General features: G+C 52.4%; 2 protein-coding genes across 6 annotated transcripts in view; one reads left to right on the forward strand and one right to left on the reverse strand.

Moving 5' to 3' along the window:
- Window position 1: 1 nt before the first annotated feature.
- Window positions 2-15,774, reverse strand: KDELR3 (KDEL endoplasmic reticulum protein retention receptor 3). The gene is made up of 6 exons (XM_050323589.1): window positions 15,639-15,774; window positions 6,015-6,150; window positions 4,953-5,053; window positions 4,257-4,415; window positions 3,695-3,947; window positions 2-808 (listed from the first exon to the last, which is right to left on the reverse strand). Exons 2-6 carry the CDS (start codon window positions 6,103-6,105, stop codon window positions 768-770), a joined length of 645 nt encoding a protein of 214 aa, XP_050179546.1. The 5' UTR covers window positions 6,106-6,150; window positions 15,639-15,774; the 3' UTR covers window positions 2-767.
- Window positions 11,464-15,978, forward strand: part of KCNJ4 (potassium inwardly rectifying channel subfamily J member 4) — a 16,582-nt gene continuing 12,067 nt past the window's right edge. For 2 of the 5 annotated variants that reach the window (XM_050323555.1, XM_050323559.1), the window contains exon 1: window positions 11,484-11,953. The gene's annotated coding sequence lies outside the window, so the exon portion shown is untranslated. Of the gene's footprint in view, window positions 11,954-11,996; window positions 15,265-15,978 lie in introns of those variants that run through there. The other 3 variants (XR_007629913.1, XM_050323556.1, XM_050323558.1) reach the window with 3 other exon arrangements.

A 15,978-nucleotide genomic window follows, 5' to 3' on the forward strand; every position in this document is an offset into this window, starting at 1 on the left:
CTTTATTTGTGAAATGTAAACCCATCTTTGCCCCTGTTCTTCCCAGTTCTTAAAGTCAAATTCAAGGAGATGGAAACACCTCTTGGCAGCCCACTGAATTTTAATTGAAATCGTCCCCATCTGTAGGATATGAGGAACTGAAAGTGAGTGAGCGGGGAGGATGTTTGAATACTTGTGGAACTGGAAGATTCATGTCATTCAAAGGGAATGTGTTTTTCTTGAATGTTGCAGGACGTGAATAGGGAGACAGTCAAGCAGAGTTAATTTAGAAGAAGGTGTTAGTTCATACGGAGTTACAGTAAGAGGTTGTAGCATCTCCTGTGTCAGATGTGGCCACCTGTAAATAGGTCAGTGGCTTTTGTCTATGCTATCAGACTTAATAGTACCATGGTCCCTTTACCATGGGGACTTGCCAAAGGACTAAAGGGAATGACAAATTCCCTTATACTCCTTGTGCTGCCTCATGTTCAAGGTAGAGGTGTGTTTTGGAGGTAGATGCTGGGAAGAGCCAGGAGAGAATAATTTGCACTACTTCAGTATTGGCCAGCATTACTTAGACTAGCACCAAATTCATGTGAGAAGAAATAAAAACATGGAGGGGAAGAGTCTTGTGGATGAAAAGCATTTCAGCTTTCCAAGCCTCATCTTCCTAGCACCGGGTTGAAAGTTGGCTGAGCCATCCATTAGTCAAAAAGGGCCAGGGAAGGAAAGCTGTGATCTTAAAAAGCTTCGTCTTCAGAATTCCTTGCGTTGTCTGTGGAATATCTTCAAACAGGCATGGGGAGGCTTAGCTTCTTTCCCTTTAGGACTGTGCAGAGACAAAAGGTAATGAATGAACTTTGGAGAATTTGACTTGTTTTATTGTTTCAACAATTTTATTTTTTCTAAATTGCTGTTTAGAGCACAGGGTAGTGGGGGACCAGCTTTGCAAACTGCAAGTGGGAGTCAACCACTACAAAATCACTGCTAAGAGCGGAAACTCCACAAGCTAGCTATTCTCCTTTATGCTGAAGGAAAAGGTTCCTGTTTTCCGTGGTTACTTGCTCTCCCATATGGACCCTTTTAATTTTTTTTCTAATGATGTGCTATCCTTAGTGCTTTCTCCTTTTGATGTAGACCATGGCCTGAATAAATGGTCTGTGGCCAGGCCCTCCTGAGCCTGCCCCATCCTGTCTGATCTGAAACTTGGGATGGCAGGGATGCCTCTGGTGGGGGTGCATGGAGCGGCAGCTGCCCTGACTGCGTGGTGGTTGGCAGGGCACAGGGGCTGTCAGCCTGGTGCAGGGGTGCATCCTGGGGGTGGGTGCTGCGACCTGTTTGTTGGGTGCCAGAGGGAAGGGCAGTAATGTGCTGACAATGGACCTCAGAGGGCAGTGAGGGCCTGATGCACCAGGTGGGGGCACAGGGACTGTGCCAGGCTGGAGAAATGGGCTGGGGGGAACTTGTGAGGGTTGGTGAATGCAAATAGATGTCCTGCCCCTGGGGTGGAACAACCCCAGGCACCAGAATGTGCTGGGGGCTGCCCAGCTGGAAGGTGGCTTGGCAGAAAAGGCCCTGGTGTGTGCTGGTGGACACCAAGTTGAACAGGAGCCATCAGTGTGCCCTTGTGGCAAAGAAGCTGCAGGGCTAGTGTGTGTGTGTGGGGGTCCTTCCTCTCTCTGTCTCAGCCTTGGGGAGGCCACAGCTGGAGTGGTGGATTCAGCTCTGGATTCCCAGAACAAGAGACAAGGACATACTGGAGCAAGTCACAAAGGACTACAGGAGTACCTCACGTAAGAGCACAGGCTGCAAGGTGAGACTGTTCAGCCTTGAGAAGGCTGAGAGGGATGTCACCCATGTGTACAAATGCCTGATGGAACAATAAAGGAGACAGACTCAGACTCTGCTGAGTGGTGCCCAGTGACAGGGCATGGGGCAATGGGAAATTCCACTTTAACAATCAGAAAATAACATTTTACAGAGGGTGGTCAGACATCAGCACAGGTTGCCCAGAGAGGCTGCATCCTGTGTATAATCGAAACCTGATGGGACAGGACCTTGAACAATGTGCTATGAGTGGGGGCATGGGCTAGATTATTCCCCTTCTCCTTCCCCTGCCTGTTTCCAACCCCAGCCATTCAGTGAAATACAAGCTTTGGGGAGCTGAAAGCTTCCTCAGGATATCTTTCATGTCCTTGTGTTAAACAGAAAGGAGCTCATCTAGTTTTGAAAACAAGATAAAAAGAAGTAGCATTCTATAAAAATCCCTTTGCAATGCTTTGGTATAGGCTCTGAAGTCTTATTTAATACATTTCTTTATATAATGCCTTTTTTTTTTTTTTTTTGCTGCCCTTTTGTCTGAGTTCTTCAGTGTTAGAAATGTTTTGAAAAGTTGGGGTTTTTGAAAGAATGTAAGAGAGATGCAACCTGCTATAATATTACTGGCTCTCATAAATGACTGCTAAGCATTTGCATATCTTCAGACACTGTTTCTCTCCCATGATCCAGAACATTTGTGTAAAAGAAAAGAGGGGGGAAAAAGCAATTCTCTTCCTGCTGTGATGTTCCAGGGACAAGTGTTTTTTCTTCTGCCTCCTGTATCATCTAAATTTTGCAGCTCTATCACCAGCAGTGTGAGACTGAAAGCTAGCAGTTGAGGTTTTTCCCCCTTTTGTTCCACCATCACAACTACAAAGGGTATCGATTTCTCACAATAATACAAAAAGACACAGGACACATGAATGGAGCGAAACTAAAATGGGAATTAGTTTAGAAAAGGAAAAAAAAAAAAAGGAATTGGCGTGGAGCACCTTGATGGCAGTTTTACAAAGTAATTTTCTGGCAACAAAAATACTGAATGACAGAAGGAAGTCTTAATCTGCCAAGGCCAGCCACATGCTCAGTGCTCCTGTCACCTCTCTATCAGCAGGCACAGTGCATGAAGCTACTAAAAATCCATCCCTTGAAATATCAAATGTAGGCCATCACTACTGCTCTTGGCAGACTAGAAAATGATTGTCCACTCAGGCAATTTCATCTAATTCTGTCCTCAACAGAGAGGTGTTTTAAAGTGTGCTTCAGCCTCGGCAAACCACAGTGTGTTCTACCAGGACTTATGCCCTCGGTGTACTTGTTAGCTCTGGTATGTAGCTGTTTACCAAAACATGGCACTGAAATGGAAGGGGCATCTGATTTTGGAAAGTGTCTCTTCTGTGCAGATGCCCATCTTCCTACAGAATTAGTTCTTGACAATGTTACATCTTTCCCATCAAAGGAAAAGTAGGCTTAATAATATCTCCGTATGTCTGCAGTTGCCTTCTCAGGTACATTGTCTGCCTGCAGCTATTTTTTCCCCCTCAGAGTTGGTTTTCTTTTTTTTTTTTTCTTTTTTTGTGTGATTCATAATCTTTCAGAATGTATGTAGAATTGAAATGTACCTCAGTTGTTAACTTCCCAAGGTGGGGTTAAACTAGGCTTAGCTCTAGTTTAATTTCTGCTATGTTTCACAGGCACTTTTAGAGCTTTGTGAGCAGTGATGCCCACTTGCATTCAACAAATAGGTTTTTCAAACTGGACTTGAGGTGCACAATGTACATCACAAATACAGCGAAGAAGGAAGTCATGGAAGGATTGACGCATGGCAGGCTGCAGCTCCACCGTGCATTGCAAGAGTGTTGAATGAACATTTTAGATTCATACCAACCTATTTACCTACCTTTGGTGACGTAGAGATAGAAGAAGTCACAGTAGAAGATGGTTTGTACCACCCCAGAAACTACAGCGATCTGGTCATAGAAGTTCTCCGTGTGGTAGCGCCAGACCCAGTTGGCAATGTAGAGAGCACGGTAGAGGCCCAGGAAGAAAAGGTAGTGTGTCGTGATGGTCTCTGCTTCCCCTGTCTTGCTGATCATGAAGAGCTGAGGAAGGATAGCCACGGACTCCAGGTAGATGGAGAAGGTCCAGAGTATCTGTGAGGTGCAAAATGAAGGCGGTGGGGAGTCGGTGCTGGTTAACACGTGTTAAGACCCAAAGCTTTTCCTTTGGCAAAGCACTGATGTGTGAGTGCTACGAGTAGTGCTGCTGAAGTTGGGGGAAAATGAGCCTGCTGTGCTGGGACTGAGAGGAGACAGTGCTGAGCATCTTCAAGGCCTGCCAACTTTGCCTTTCCTGCCTGCTTTCACTGTTAAAAATCTCAGTTATTTAACATGGTTCTCTCTCTGCTGCCTGGTGTCAGGCTGCTGCTTCCCCTCCCTTCTCCTACCTCAGCTTTTCCTTACCTCCAAGGGGGTGAAGCTGTGGTTCTCCAGAAATGACAGGCCTGTGACAGGGACCAGCAGGAACTCAAGGCGAAAAGAGTCATTCTCGCTGTCAAATGTTTTCCGGAATTTCACATAGATCATGTACACGGTGACGTAGGCACATATCAAAAAAATGACCTGCAGGAGAGAAGGGAAATGGCAAGACCTCACCTGCAATTGCACCTTCCGTGCTTAGAGGACGGCTTTGCCGAAGGTCTGTAAACCTGGTTCTGGTGCGGCCGTGCCAGGGTGAGATAGTAGTGAATGCTTTTCCTGTGCTGGCTTATGGATTGACTTTTGCTGGAGATACTCCAGTGGTCAAGTAAAGCTTGCCCCATCATGAAGATCACACTTGTTTGAGCCCCTCTGGGGCTCTGTGTGAAGAGGTTGGCTTGGTAGCAGCCTTCTGTTAACATTCCCGCTGTGCAAGGCCAGCCAGACTTGGTTCACAGCATCTCATTCTAGTTTTAGTGGTACTAAATGTGGCTCAGCTCCCCCACTGACTCTGGTGAGGGATTTTTTTTTTTGTCAGTGGAGGGCCAGTGACACCAAAGGAAGCATCTTTACACCCTCTTCCTGGCTGAAAAATTCTCTTAGTGACCATGTACCCTCACCTCCCTGAAAAACCATGGCGAGCTGAGGGCAACCTCTGATGCTGCACTGTCCTCTCCTTACCTTCATCACAGTGTTATAGACAGAGATGAAGTTTGTGAACAGGTCCAGATAGCGGGTTGTGAAGACAAGGGCAAAAAGAATCTGACTCTTCCCAGAGATTCCTACATGGCAGGGAAACAAAAGGAAGGTAAAGCAGATGAAGGGAAGGACCCATAGGGTCCCCTTACACCTTCTTTGGAAGCATTTGTATATATTCATGTTGTTTTGTGAGCCAGGTCTGGTGTCCAGGTGCTGATGTAGCTTGAGTCCTACCCCAGGACTGGCTGGAGTCTCCCAAGTAACAGGGCAGGCTCCTGCTGATGCCACTGAGCCCTGCTTGTAGGGAGTGGCGCCCAGTGGTCATGTTCACTGCTTTGGCCAATTTGGTCCTTACTGTCACCAAAAGACCTTTCTCCCACCTCCTTTCTGCCCCTTTGCTGCCCACCTCACCAGGGATTGTGTGATGTGACATCTGACATAGGAGAGAAGAGGTGTGGGACCAGCCCAGGGACGCTGATGGAGCTTGGTCACCGCTGGCAGGGAGATGCAGTCAGGCCCACCCATTTCTCTACCAGCGATAATGGTCACAGCCCCAGCAGCCCAGCCCCAAAATCTATCACTAGGGAAACTATGAACTCAGCAAAATCCTGCAGGAAGCTGTTGTCCTAATTTCCTTATCTCAGGATGGGGCAGCCTCTGGCAGCTGTCCACCACTGGCAGGACCTCCAACCTAAAGCAGCTCTCTCTCTGGGTTGTTGGTGTTGGTGCTGCCACAACTTCTTACTCTCATTTTCTACCTCCCTCTGGCCTTGCTGCGCTCCCCTTCACTTTACCAACCCAAGACCAACACCTGCCCGAGGCTGTGTGCCTTGCCACATCACATCCTTCCAACGCAGCACTCTCCTTCTGCCAGGGACACCTTCCAGAGGAGGAGGATGATTTCCCTGCGAGAGCCCAGTGGGGAGGGCTTCCAGTCTGTGTGGGCTATCACTTGTCTTTCCAGCACCCATTTTGGTTGCACACTTCATCAAGCTGCCCTCCAAGAAAGACCACCCTCCTTCCCTGGGGCATGGGAGCACTCACCGGCACAGGACTTGGATTTCAGGATCTTCAGCAGGAGAATAATGATGGCCAGCAAGTGGGAGATATCCCCCAGGATGCGGAAGATGTTCATGGTGCCGGCGGGGGCTCCTCTGGGGTGACGGGAGTGTGGCGCTTTCTGCAGGCAAGGAAGGCGAGGACAGGGAGCTTTTCTTCCTTGAGCCTCAACTGAGTGAACGGTCTCCTCCGGCTCAACTTTCCTTTTTCCCTGAGCACAGAGCCCTCCCTTCTTGTGGAGCAAAGTTCAGGCTCTCCTCTCCCCTGGTTGTGAGTGCCTTTCCCCTTCCAGGCTGGATGTCTGCCTTATTTACTTTTCCACCAAGGTGGATTTTCCCTCTCCCAGGCTAGGGCCTTCCTCTCCCTGCTTTAGGCTGAGAGTTGGGGTTTGTCCCCTGGAGAGCCCCAGGCTGAGCAGCCCTGAAGCCAGCGCTGGGTGACGGTGACGTGGCTCCTGGCTGGCCGGGGAGGAGAGAGAGGAGGAGGCAGAGGCGGGAATAACTGCGCTATTTTTCCCTTTTTCTTTTTTTTCTTTCCTCTTTTTTCTTCCCCAGCCTGTCTCAAGTTACACACGGAAGTGTGGTTAAAGGGGAAAAGGCAGAGGGAACGGGATTCCCATCCTCTGGCCTTGAGGACACACCCTCCCGCGAGGGCCAGGCTTCCCAGGGAAGTTCACCATGGGTGCATTAACCTCTGTCCTGCTCCCAGCCGGCAGCCCTCTGCCCTCTGCCTTTGCTGGCCTCAGCACCTTCTCCCCAGTGCTCCACCTTGTCTCCCCGAGCAAAAGAAGTGGGGAGAGATTTGAATTACCAAGCCAGCGCAGCTCTTCCACGGCAGTTCATGCACAGGCATTGCCTGGCGACTGGCCCACCAGGAAACCTTGCCTTCAGGTGCTCCACCTGGAGCAGCATGGATCCCAGACCCCAGCCCAGGAGCAAAGAAAAGATCCTCCCAAGGGCTGGTTTGAAACAAACTTCACTGAAAATATTAATCCTGGATTCCTGCGAGTGTGTTACAAACAAAGTAGTTCATGTGTTGAGTGAAAAGCGCATGGGTGCTGCTGGTTTTGTAGATTTCACAGAAAGGAGCTCAGTAGCGACTGTTAGAAAGTTCTAATATATTTGAAAGCAGCTCTGGCTGACCAGCCTGGTTCAGGTAATCCTTGTCCTTGGAGAAGTGGTTACACAGGGAGATCTCATGGTGGCAGTGGGTGGACCTCTGCCTCAAGAGCCAGCAATTAGATATTCAATACCTAATCACTTTGTATTAGGTGCCTTAATTTTAAAAATATAATATGAATAAATATAATAAATAAATTAAATAAATGTGTTTAACTTGATATTAAGTTGCTTTAATGCAAGCAAATGCATGTTTCAATTTGTCACCTCATCCCTGAGCAAATCACTGACTGTGGGTCTAATTTGGTTACCCTTGGGTTGTGTGATCCTGCCTGCTCTTGCCCCAGAGTTGGCTCTGGCTGCTGCCCTCCCTGTCTCCAACCATCACCCATGGCTGTCTCTTACACATATCTCTCTGCCCTTATGAACTTGCTTGGAGTAAAATCCTTAAAGATTAAAGTGTAAAAATATTATTCCTGGTGCTTTCTGAGAGGATTAACAAGCCTATTAGCATCACCGGATCCCTTGTCTGAATATATTTGCATATATTTCCTCCCTGCCCATTAGGCTGGCAGTTGTGTTTTCCCTCTCTGACGCTCCAGCACCTGCATCATCGGGCTTTTCCAGATGGATTCACTGGCTGTGTTGGAAAACACCTGCTCAGCTCCATGAAACTGGGGATGGCCCTGCCAGGGCACCAAAGCAGATGCTGGTGCAGTGGGAGAAGAGCAGGAGAAGACCAAAGGAGAGCACTGGCAAAGGAGTGACAGGGTAGGGACTGGCTGAAATTGGGTTTCCAACCATCAGAGCGGTGCTGCCTGGGATTTCAGCAGGGCCATGTGGGTGCTGGTGAAAGCCAAGCCCCAGCTGTGGTGGCCCTGCAGGGCCCTAGTATCCCAGATCCTTTTGCAGGTGGGCAAAGAGAGGTCTGAGCCGTGGAGCAGGGATGGAAGGTTTAGGGGAAGGAACAGATTTGGGATCTTCTCTTCCACTTGATCCCCTTCCAAGCTTCTGGAGTGCAATGTCTGAGAGCCCTCGTCTTTCTCTTGTCCCTGCACTGCTCTTTGCAGCTTCTTGTCTCACCCAGGGAAAGAAGCCCCCTGCAGAGGGGTAACACGTTGTGGGTGGCAAAGGTTTATGCTCTTAATCTTGCGCCTTCCCAAGAAAAACTGATCAGCTCCAAGTCCCAGCATTATCTCCTGCTGTGGCAGCAGGAATCACCAGCTGAGGTGACCATCAGAGGACCTTCCTGGGAGCAGCCCAATTGAGCTCACCCAGCTGGGACGCGGTGGTGGGGCTGGGGTCTCCCCATGGGACATCCCTGTGTGGCACGCATGAGGGCCATGGGAAAGTTGCCAGGAGGCCAAGGGGCAGCCAGGCCCTAAGAGATGAAGTATTGGGCACATGAAGTGGGAACAAGTAAAAATAAACCTTCCCTCCTCCCTCCCTGCCACAACGCAAAGTGCCTTGTGCCGGGTGTCTCCCTGCCTCCCGAAATAATGCCGGGTGCTGCCACCACCCTGCACGGCGATGCTCTCTCCATGCCTCCCGTTTCCATGGTGACCACAAGGAATGTCGCCAGGGTGACAGGGAGGCAAGTGAGCTGGGATTTGGCATTAAAACCAAGAATTTGGGGTTGTTGGGTTTATTTTTCTCCCCCCTCTCCCCCTCCCCCTTTAGTTCTATTTTTGGGGTTTCCCTCTCTGCTAGTCTGGAAGGCTCCTCCTGCAGAGCCTCTGGGCCAGGCAGCAGCAGCTCCACCCAGTGCTGTTCCCCATCTCTGCCTGTCCTGCAAGGCAATGGTGTTGGGATGAGAAAAGGGACAAAGGGGGTTTCCTTCTTACTAAAACATTTGTTTCCTGCTACCAGGAAGGCTTCTGTGCTTTTGCCACAGAGGTGCTCGTCTTGGTGTCCCCCTCCATTTCTGCTGCAGGATGTGGCTCAAGCTGCATCCAGACCGCCTGGGAGAGTGGGCAGCCTCAGGGATTCATCCAAGAGAGGGAAATGATTCAGTGTACCTGGAGGGGCTGGGAAACATGGTGGGGTTGAAGAACACGCGCCACCTCTGTGTCTCACCATCTCTGTCCCCCATGACCAGGTCAGTTTGGCTGGGGCAGTCCTAGAGCACTGGTGGGGGACAAGGATGGGATGATTGCAGGAGAATCGTAGAGGGAGCCTTGCAGGTGCTAAGGAGTCCAAAACATTGTTGTCTGGTTTAAACACTCTAAGTCAGAACTTCCCAGGGCAGAGAGCACTTGAAGGTTTGTGCTGGCTTAGCTGGTATCACAGGAACGTGGGACCATAGGTGTTCAAGCAGGGGCTGCTGTCACGAAGGTAGCACTTGTCTTCGTCCCCAGGCAGGAGAGGGGTCAGGCAGCAGTCGTTCACCTTCCCAGGAGCTCTTGTTTCTCCCTTCCTCCTTTCCTGCCTGCCTGCCTCCCTCCTTCCCTCTGTCTTTCTCCATTCATCCCTCCATTCATCCCTCCAAACTTTCCTCCATTCATCCCTCCAAACATTCCTCCATCCCTCTTTCCATCTCTCTTTCTCTCCTTTCATCTAGTCCTCTATCCATCCTTCCCACCACCCTTCCATCCCTCCATCCTTCTATCCCTTTGCCTCCCTCAGTCCCCACAGCAGCACTGGGAAAGGTTGGCGGAGTGGGGCTATTTTTGGGAGCGTCTCCCTGGCAACGGCTGCCACCACCGTCTGTGGTGGCTTTTCCATAGGTGCTAAAATATTCCACGCTTCTTATTAAAGACGGTGCTGGTGGAGACGGGCGGGGGTGGTGAGTGTGAGCCACCCCGCTGCTGGGGCCGGTGGCCATGGGGCGGTCAGGGCGTGGCACCTCGGGGGGCACAAAGACAGAGAGGGGCCAGTGGCATCCTCGGTGTGACATCCCCGTGTCCCTCTCAATGGCTCCAGCAGTGCCAGCTGCCTCTTGGCCATGCCGGGCTGCCACACCATGCACGAGGTGTAGCTGTTCATTGTCTCGCTGCACAGGTGAGGGAAACACGGCGAGGTCTTGTGGGGAGCCAGCAATGAGGAGCAAAAGGCAGAGAAGAAGAAACCCAACCCGAAGCTGAGGCTACCACAGGGTTGTGCAGGTATTTGGTGGCTTTGCCTACTCCAGGAAGGAGCAAGATGTCTCAACAGCATCTTCCTCCATTTACTGCACGGAGGAGAAAGGCCTGTCAGTGCCACCAGGCACATGGGCAGCTACTGCCTTGTAGCTCTTGGGAAGAAGCCCCATGGGCCCCAAGGACAGGGCTTTTGGGAAAGCAGGTACCCCTAGAAACCTGCACAAGGTTCCCATAGGGATGGCTACAGAGGGCATGGACAGACTGGTCCCATTCCATCCAGTCACAGCAGCTCCCTCGGATCCCCCACTGGGGTAGGATGGGGGAGCCATGGGTGCACTGAGATGAGTTGGCTCGTGCAGGAGGCTGATGAGCTCCTGGTTTGCAGCTGCTCATCTGCATGGAGCTACCAAACTCACCCTCTGCTTCCCTGGTGGTGGCTTTGCCAGGTGGGAGTAGGCTGTGCTCACCACGGCAGTGCTCGCTGATGCCAGTGGGGGACAGGAGGCCCCACAGCATCTTGGGATGATTTTGGGAGGGAAGGTTGAGATTCTTGCAGGATTGGAGCCCAGGGGAGACTCAAAACGGGGTTTTTTTGATATTTTTTGACTTTTCAGCACAGGCCTTAACACTGGGGACAGCAGATGATGGAACCCATGTCCTCAAACCACGCTGTCCTGGAGTAGGGCTGTCCCCCGGCTTCTCATCTTGTCACCAAGAAGTGACCTCTGCAAAGCCTCTGAGATGCTGCTGCCCTTGGAGACCCAGAGGAGATTGCCTGGGCATGTTTCCTGGCAGGGCGGCTGTGAATTATCCTGGAGCCCTGAGGGCTGGTCCCTCTGAGCCCACGCTCCTGTCCCCAGCGTTACTCATCCCAGAAGGAAATCTCCAGCTCTGTAGGGTGGGGAGGCAATGCCCCACAACAAACACTCTGCATCAGCTGGGAGAGCCTGACCCTTCCTCAGAGCGAGGTGTCAGCCCAGCACCCCAAATCCAGGTGGGGAAAAAAACCCTGACAGTGGATAATTCGTCCCTGTGCACCAGCCCAGCAGGAGGATTCACCTCTTTGGGGGCATCTGGTGGTCCCGCCACCCCTTCCCCTCTGCCGATGGTTGCTCTCGTCTCCCCCATGGCGGTTCCACAGCTCTGAGCTCACATGCGAGGATGGGCTAAGGGAGCGGAAAGCTGTTGGATCCTACCACAGAGTTACCGACTTCTCAGCTACAGACTGCATAGCAATCAGCGAGGGGGAGAGGCAGCCAGGGAAAGGGAGCGGAGCGCAAAGGGAGGCAGAGTGGAAGGCAGAGGGGGGATTTGGGGACTATTGCAGGGAGGCAGCGAGAGGCACAGGCAAATAATGCCAGAGAAGGAGGGAACTGGGCAGGAGGGGGAGACCTGAACCCACCGCCGAGCCACGGAGGCACATCAGCACTCCGTGGGATGGACGCTCCTGGGAGCAAAAAATTCTGAGAGGCAGAGGCAGGAGGAGAGCTCTGGCGTGGGCAGGGCAGAGTTAGTAGAGGAGCAGGTCGCAGCAGAGAAGTAGCTCTTCTAGGAGGGAAAAAATAAACCTAAGCTGGAGGTGAGCGAGGGCTGCAGAGAGACTTCCCTGATTCCTCCGGTCCGGCTGAGACATTTCATGGTGAGATGGAGAAACCGTCCGCTTTCCCCTTCCTCTGATGTTGGCTCGGCACGGCTGGAGCAGGCAGCAGCCCTCGGCAGGACCCGGGTAAGAGGCGGTGCCGGGGCGCGCTGCTCCCCTCACCGGCATGAGATCGGGGAGGGTTTTTTTCCTCTTAGGAAAATAGTGTATTGTTTCATTTGCGTTCGCTCTGAGCAACAGCTATAAATATAACTTAGGGAGAGATGTGTGGCTTCGTGTGAGTGTGCCAGTGAATAATAAAGTTGCCTGTGTGCACGGTACATGCACGTACAGCTACCAGGGTGGCCACGGGCCAAGGGGCAGGGGTGGGCACCTGCCTGTAAACCTCCCCAACTTCCCTCTCCGCCCCTTGCCACCCTGACTTTGGTTGCTTTGCAAGTAACTTCATTTTTACGGCTCCCCATGTTTCCTTAGTGTCTTTTTGCCCTGGGCTGGGTCTTGCTCACCTTTTTCCCCTGCTCCATGCAGGCAATGGTCCCAGACAGTTCACAGGGAAGAATGCAGCTGGAGATCCGTTTTCCAAGTGCTTGGGGCTGAAGTGGATGTGTTCTCTTACTGCCTGTGGAGCTTTTTGGGCTCCAGACCTGCCCCTCCTTCCCCTGCCTTCCACCATTCCTAGTCCCAGCATGGCTGATCCTGCTGCTGGTGGTCCAATAGCCCCCGGGTAGGCACGATGCAAAGGGTCTTCTGTATACTGGGTTTGAGTGAAAGGAGTTCAGAAGGAAGCCATGAGCAAACTGCCAGAGAAACTCTGTCTCTGCTCCCTGTTGGCAAGGTCAGCATCCCCACCGGGGCTTGAATGGGCAGGCAGGTTTGTGTGGTGCTGGCAGGTCGCTTCGGATATCCCTGGTGCCACCTTCAGCCTGCAAGGCCCTCTCTTGTGAGCAAAACACCTGGAGTCAGTCAAATCCCTCTGCCAAGAACCTGGAGATCCTGTCCCCACTGCCCCATCCAGACTCCATCCGTGGCAAAGCAAACAGAGGCTCTGAGGCCTCTACCTGTTCCCATTCATCTTTTTGGGGGGTTGTGCTGTGAAGGGCAGACAGTGACAGCACACACGGGGGATGCATGGTGAAGGTGATGTGGCTCCAAGACTACCCTCTACCCCTGCTCTGTGCTCTCCTTGGCTTCTCAGGAGTAGGTATCCACGGAGGGTGGGAGGTGTGGAGGTGAGCTAAGGGTCTGGGGGCACCCAGAGCCTGGGAGAGGACAGGTGGGTGCATGGGGAACACATCTTGATGGAGACATGCAAATATGCCCCTTCTCCATTCACCATCAAAAGTGGCACCCACAGAAGCTTGAGACATCCTGGTATGTGATCACCCCTGTTTGTGGTCACTGACAATAATAATAAGTACAAAGGAAATATGTGCCTTAGGATGGAAATATGAGTCTGATGGGGACAGTGGGTGGTGGGGAAGAGGAGGCATGATGAGGAATGACCACAGACAGGGTAAGCTGGAGAGGGCTGGTCCGGAGCAAAGTGGGGTTCCGTCTTCTCCACCTTTCTCCTCTTCTGTCTCTCCCCCTATTTGGGTGCCAAGATCAAGTGCCCCAATGTGTAGTGCTGACAGGGGGCTGGCAGTGGTCCGTGCCCCTGGCAGCCCACCACCACGGTTTTCAAGGAAAGCCGGAAAGTGAGGACATGGCGGGAAGGATGGAGTTGTCTGGCAGGATGGATCCTCACTGGTCCCTCTGGCCACTTGGCCACCCCAGGCTCAGCCACTGGCCACCACCCTGGGAACAGCTGCATTCCTGGGGTGGTATCACCAATGGGAGGGTGGCAACAATGGGGAGGAGGACGTGGTGATGGATACCTGTGCCTGCCGCGCGCTGACATCAGTGCAGACCATAAGCGGAGCAGTTAATGGCAATCTGCCCTCAGCATGTTCCCCTGTCCTGTCTCATTATTGCACTGGGTTGGCTTAACCCGACAGTGCAGCCAGGAATCAATAGATGGATGCTGGCGTCTTAGCAATCGATCCCTTACTCATGCACGCGGCTCCCAGCCTCCCGCTGGCGCTCGTTTTTCTGTGAATGGCAAGGGCTGAGTGAAGCTGCCTGTGCTTGCCTCGCAGCACCGCGAAACCGAGTCAGGTGAAATTCCTGCTCCTTCACAGCACTGCCTCTGTGCCTGAGGGCAGAGGGGACTCACATGGAGCCCTGGGAGGCACTGGCACTGGTTTTCCTCCCCAAACAAGGTGGCTTTAGTGGGAATGGTTGGGCTTGAAGACTCTTCTTGTGAAAGACGTTGATTCTCTGTCTTGGGGCAGATGGGGGATGCCTTTGAGCTGGTTCTGACCCTCAGACCTCTCAGGCTTGTTCTCCAGCAGTGAAGATGGTGCCAAGGACCAGGCAGATTAGGGATGTGGGCTGGCTGCCATGTAACCCTGCCCCAACGGTCCCAGAGACCCATGCACCTCCATGCCTGTCCTTCTGGGAGCCTGGAAGCAGGCAGCTTGCTTCAGGGTCAGTTTTGGCATTCACGCACTGGTTTATCTGGGGAGAAGATGACCACCGTGTCCTGGCACCAGCACCACTGCTGCTGTCATTGGATAGTAGGGAGCAGAGAGTGGAGAACGAGGTATCCTCCAACCTGGCACTGCCTCACGCTGCCAGCCAGGGACTCCTGCAGCTGCTTTGCCCATGTCTGCACCAGCCCCTACCACCATGGCAGAGGGTTTGCCTCTCACGATCTGGATGGCTGTTTTATTTCTATGGCAACATTTCTCTCAAAACACTTCATAGGGAGCCTGGTGCTGTGTGAAAACATGGGAGGCAGCGTCCCCCATTCTGTCCCCTGCGAAAAGTTCAGAAAAAGGACCTGACACTTCCCCTTGCCTCTCTCCTCACCTCCTTCCCTCCCTGGTGAGTGGCACCAGCACTGGTACAATGAGCTGCTGGCGTTGTCCCGGCTACCTCTCCACTGCCTGTTCTCCTTTCTCCTGCCTTCTGCTTCACTCTCCCCTTTCCTCTCGCTTGCTCCCTTTCTGCTGGCAGCCTGCCTCAGCACCCGCGCAGAGGGACCAGCTGAAAGTAGTCTTGTAGAAAGTGCATGTCAAAAATTACTCTGCTAGAGAGGAGGGTAAAGCCCCACGAGAGCTGTATAGATCGGCCCTGCCAGCAGCACGGTGAGTACAGGGGCTGAAGGGCACCCAGGATCCCAGAGGCTGGACAGACAGGCACTTCATCCCTCTGAAAAGCTCGATGGCATTATGAAGAGGCGGTGCCTGCCACGGGAGTAGGCACAGTGGCCCCAGAAGTCCTCTCCTCTCCTGTCTCCATTGTTCCCACTACCAAGAAAGAGCCTCGTGTCTGGGTGGAGGTGACCAGGCAGAAGCTGTGAGCAGCACCGAATGCCAGCAGGTGAGAGGCAGGTGAGCAGGCAGGATGCCAGCGGGAGCAACTATTGCAGGCTGGAGGAGCAGGGGTCTGACAGCAACCTGTAGAGATGGGGGGGGATATTGCAGTCATAGTAGTGTGCAAATGCAGCCGCTGTGTCCCACTCTGCACTGCTCTCCCTGGTCTGATCCTGTCTGTGATGGCAGCCCCTGCCCTGTTGGGCAGCTGGGGGGCAGGTGAAGGAAGGGGCAATGGTCCTCCATATGGCATGAAGCGGGCAGTGCTTGGGCTTGACATCTTCTAGATGCATTTGTTAAACAAGACTGATCAAGCTGCAGCAATACAGGTCAACAAATCTGTAGTGAAATAATTGATCCGCTTGCTGCGGGAATGCAGTTTTCCAGCTTACCTGGGATGCTCCCTCCGCTCTGTTTCTGGTGCCTTGCAGGCATGGCTGAAAGGGAGAAGCTGGGACCCTCTCATGAGAATCGTGACTCTGCTGGGCTCCTTGGGCTTCTTAGCATAGCAATGAAGGGTTTGGGGGGAGGTTGTTTTTTGTCTATAGCTGATGGGTTAGTGCTCAGCAGCCATGCCAGGCTGGGAACTCAGCTCTCGTGCAGCAGCTGGGTGTGGAGCAGTGGCTGTCACCTCTCTTGATCAGGGTCTTGGTGCAGAGCAGGCTGTGCCCTGGTTATTGCTCACCCTTTGCTGCTGTCACTGTTGTTGTCATCATCCATAACCCATTTGCA

Source organism: Myiozetetes cayanensis, unplaced genomic scaffold, assembly GCF_022539395.1.
Source record: "Myiozetetes cayanensis isolate MyiCay16 unplaced genomic scaffold, myiCay2020 scf3, whole genome shotgun sequence".
In the NCBI taxonomy this organism is placed as follows: Eukaryota; Metazoa; Chordata; class Aves; order Passeriformes; family Tyrannidae; genus Myiozetetes; species Myiozetetes cayanensis.

Coding starts and splice junctions, on each gene's coding strand:
- KDELR3 (XM_050323589.1), bottom strand. CDS start 6,105: ATGAACATCTTCCGCATCCTGGGGGATATCTCCCACTTGCTGGCCATC. Junction 3,948..4,256: donor ACAGCTTCACCCCCTTGGAG/GTAAGGAAAAGC, acceptor TGCACCTCACAG/ATACTCTGGACCTTCTCCAT. Junction 809..3,694: donor CTATCTCTACGTCACCAAAG/GTAGGTAAATAG, acceptor GTCTCTGCACAG/TCCTAAAGGGAAAGAAGCTA.